The sequence below is a fragment of the Myodes glareolus genome, chromosome 25 (assembly GCF_982192425.1).
Source record: "Myodes glareolus chromosome 25, mMyoGla1.1, whole genome shotgun sequence".
Lineage (NCBI taxonomy): Eukaryota > Metazoa > Chordata > Mammalia > Rodentia > Cricetidae > Myodes > Myodes glareolus.
Window position 1 is genome coordinate 39,373,051 of NC_142050.1, and position 2,613 is coordinate 39,375,663.

Sequence of the window (2,613 nt, forward strand, 5' to 3'; positions counted from 1 at the left end):
TAAGTGTCTTTCAGTCATTTTAGATTCATTTGTTGAGAGTTCTCTGTTTAGGTCTATACTCCATTTTTTATTGAATTATTTTTTATGTCAATTTTCTTGAATTCTTTGTATATTTTGGAGATCAGACCTCTGTGTGATGTGGGGTTGGTGAAGAACTTTTCTCATTCTGTAGAATAGAATAAAACTTTTCCAACCCAAAGAAGGATATGCCTATGAAGGTACAAGAAGCTTGCGGAGCACCAATTAGACTGCACCAAAAAAGTCCCCTTACCACATAATAATTAAAACACTGAACATACAGAATAAACAAAAATACTAAGAGCTGCAAAGGAAAAAGGCCACGCAACATTTAAAGGCACACCTATTAGATTTACACCTAACTTCTCAATGGAAACAATGAAAGCCAGAAGGACTTGGTCAAGCCTTATGTAGGCATTAAGAGACCACTGATGCCAGCTCAGACTAGTATACTTAGCAAAACTTTTAATTACCATAGATGGACAAAACAATATATTTCATGACAGAACCAGATTTAAGCACACAAATCCACGACTATACAAAATACTAGAAGGAAAACTCCAATCAAGGAAATTAGGTCCAACCACAAAGAACATTTTTAAAGAGTGCCCCAAAAACACAAGTAGGCAAAAAAGAGGTCTATCAATAAAGGTATAAAGAAAAGCAGCAAAATCAAAAGAAACAAAAGAAGAAATTGACTGAACTCAAGAAAGATATGAAAGAACAAACATCAAAATAGATTTTAAAAAAAACATGTGGAAGAAAAGAACTATTGCGAATGAAAATGCATTAAGGAACATTTTAAAAAGGCAATGAAAGACATGTGGGGATGAAAAGGTTTTAAAGAGATAGAAACAACTAGAGGAATAAGGGTGAGGAAATGCCAAAAGTGAGCATGGAGATGAATGGGTCCAGAACATCACTGGTGTTAGATGTGTCTGGCCCCTGGGCCACACTACCCCCAACTTCCACCACAGACCCTGCACAGACTCAGAGAAAATTGAAGGCATTGAAAACAAACCATACAGTTATAATAGGCAAAGGTCTACAATTCTCTCAAGGCAGTCAAAACAATATAACCCCAAAGATAAAAACCAGAGGGCTGGTCTGAGTAAGAACAACCCCTCCTCCCAGAACTGGTGCAGATGCCTGGAACCAGTACCGTGCTCTCTGTTCTCGCTCCCCTTCTCACCCACTTTGAACATTTTAAGACTCTTCCTTTCACTCAGGTCTCCATATTTAGCCAAGTGGATCCAGTAGCCAAGTAGATTTACTTGTTTCTCTTCCAACTAACGCTCAGAGTCAAAGACAACTCCTTCCACATTATGAGCAAGCAGGCGCTCTGCTGGGTAGCCCTTTGTCTCCTTGCAGCAGGTGAGTCCTGGGCTCTGGGGCAAGTTCTTATCCCCAGCTGCACATCTTACAGCCCCTGCTCTGGACAGCAGCATCAAGTCCCTCCGTGCCTATTTCCTGACTCACTCTTTTATTTCCCCTAGGAACCACACACGGTGCCATCATTCAGAAACCCAAATTCCTGATCGGACTGCAAGGGCAGAAACTGACGATGGAATGCCAACAGACTTTTAATCACGATACCATGTACTGGTACCGGCAGGATCCAGGGAAAGGGTTGAGACAGATCTACTATTCAATAACTGAAAAAGATATCCAGAAAGGGGAACTATCTGAAGGCTATAGCGTCTCTCGTGAGAAAAAGCCGTTTTTCCCTCTTACTGTGACATCTGCCCAGAAGAACCAGATGGCTGTCTACCTCTGTGCCAGCAGCATTGCACAGTAGAACACAGCCACCTCCTCTCTATGCATAAATGTGCCCACCTCCTGCTTCCCCTACCAGGTGGCTCCTGGTCCTCCCCCAGCCCCTGTCCTTTCTCTTTACCTAGACATTTGAAACAAAGTAGTTACCTCCTGCCTCTGTGCTTTCTGCGGAGTGGTCTAAACTCCAATCCAGTCATTAAATTGGTTTCTAAAATTGCACACATATTCATAATACATAAATATACATCTATTACATATACACGAGAGAAGGAGTCAGGAAGACATGGAGAAAGGAGAAGGGAGAGGTTGAATTTTATAGCATAAAGCTTTAAGATAATTTTGCTGAACATTAGAAGGAGAAAGTTGTTCCTTCCCTTGATCGAAGAGGGAAAGATGTGGAAATAAACATTGCAGTCATAGTCACAGTGTTATGTGTGTGCTTCAATCAAAGATGCTGGAATGCAGGGGCTACTGCAGCCAGTTTGACCTGGTAACATTGAGAAGGGCTTCAGAAGGAGTAACTTCGGTGATTAAAAGAAAACACACACACACACACACACACACACACACACACAAGAAAACCACCACAACAAACAACAACAACAACAACAACAAAACTGAGGCACAAATGGGACAAGAGTGAAGCAGGCATAAGGATCTGTGAAGAGAGAGAGCTGAGAAGAGAGCTGCAAAGCTGACTGGCAGGTCCATCCTACTCTAGATGTGATAAGAAGGAGGTCTCGGAAAAATAAAGCTATTGAAAAATAAAATATAAGTGGCCTTTATTGAGTTTCTGTGTAGGAGGCATATGTAAATCTA

The 2,613-nt window shown here is 41.3% G+C and overlaps 1 gene segment (V, D, J or C); it reads left to right on the forward strand.

The window, feature by feature from the left end:
* The first annotated feature begins 1,077 nt into the window (after window positions 1–1,077).
* On the forward strand, window positions 1,078–1,968 carry LOC146889615 (T-cell receptor beta chain V region LB2-like). The segment is given in 2 exon segments: window positions 1,078–1,392; window positions 1,515–1,968. Coding segments are annotated over 2 exon segments (351 nt in total).
* The last annotated feature ends 645 nt before the right edge of the window (window positions 1,969–2,613 follow it).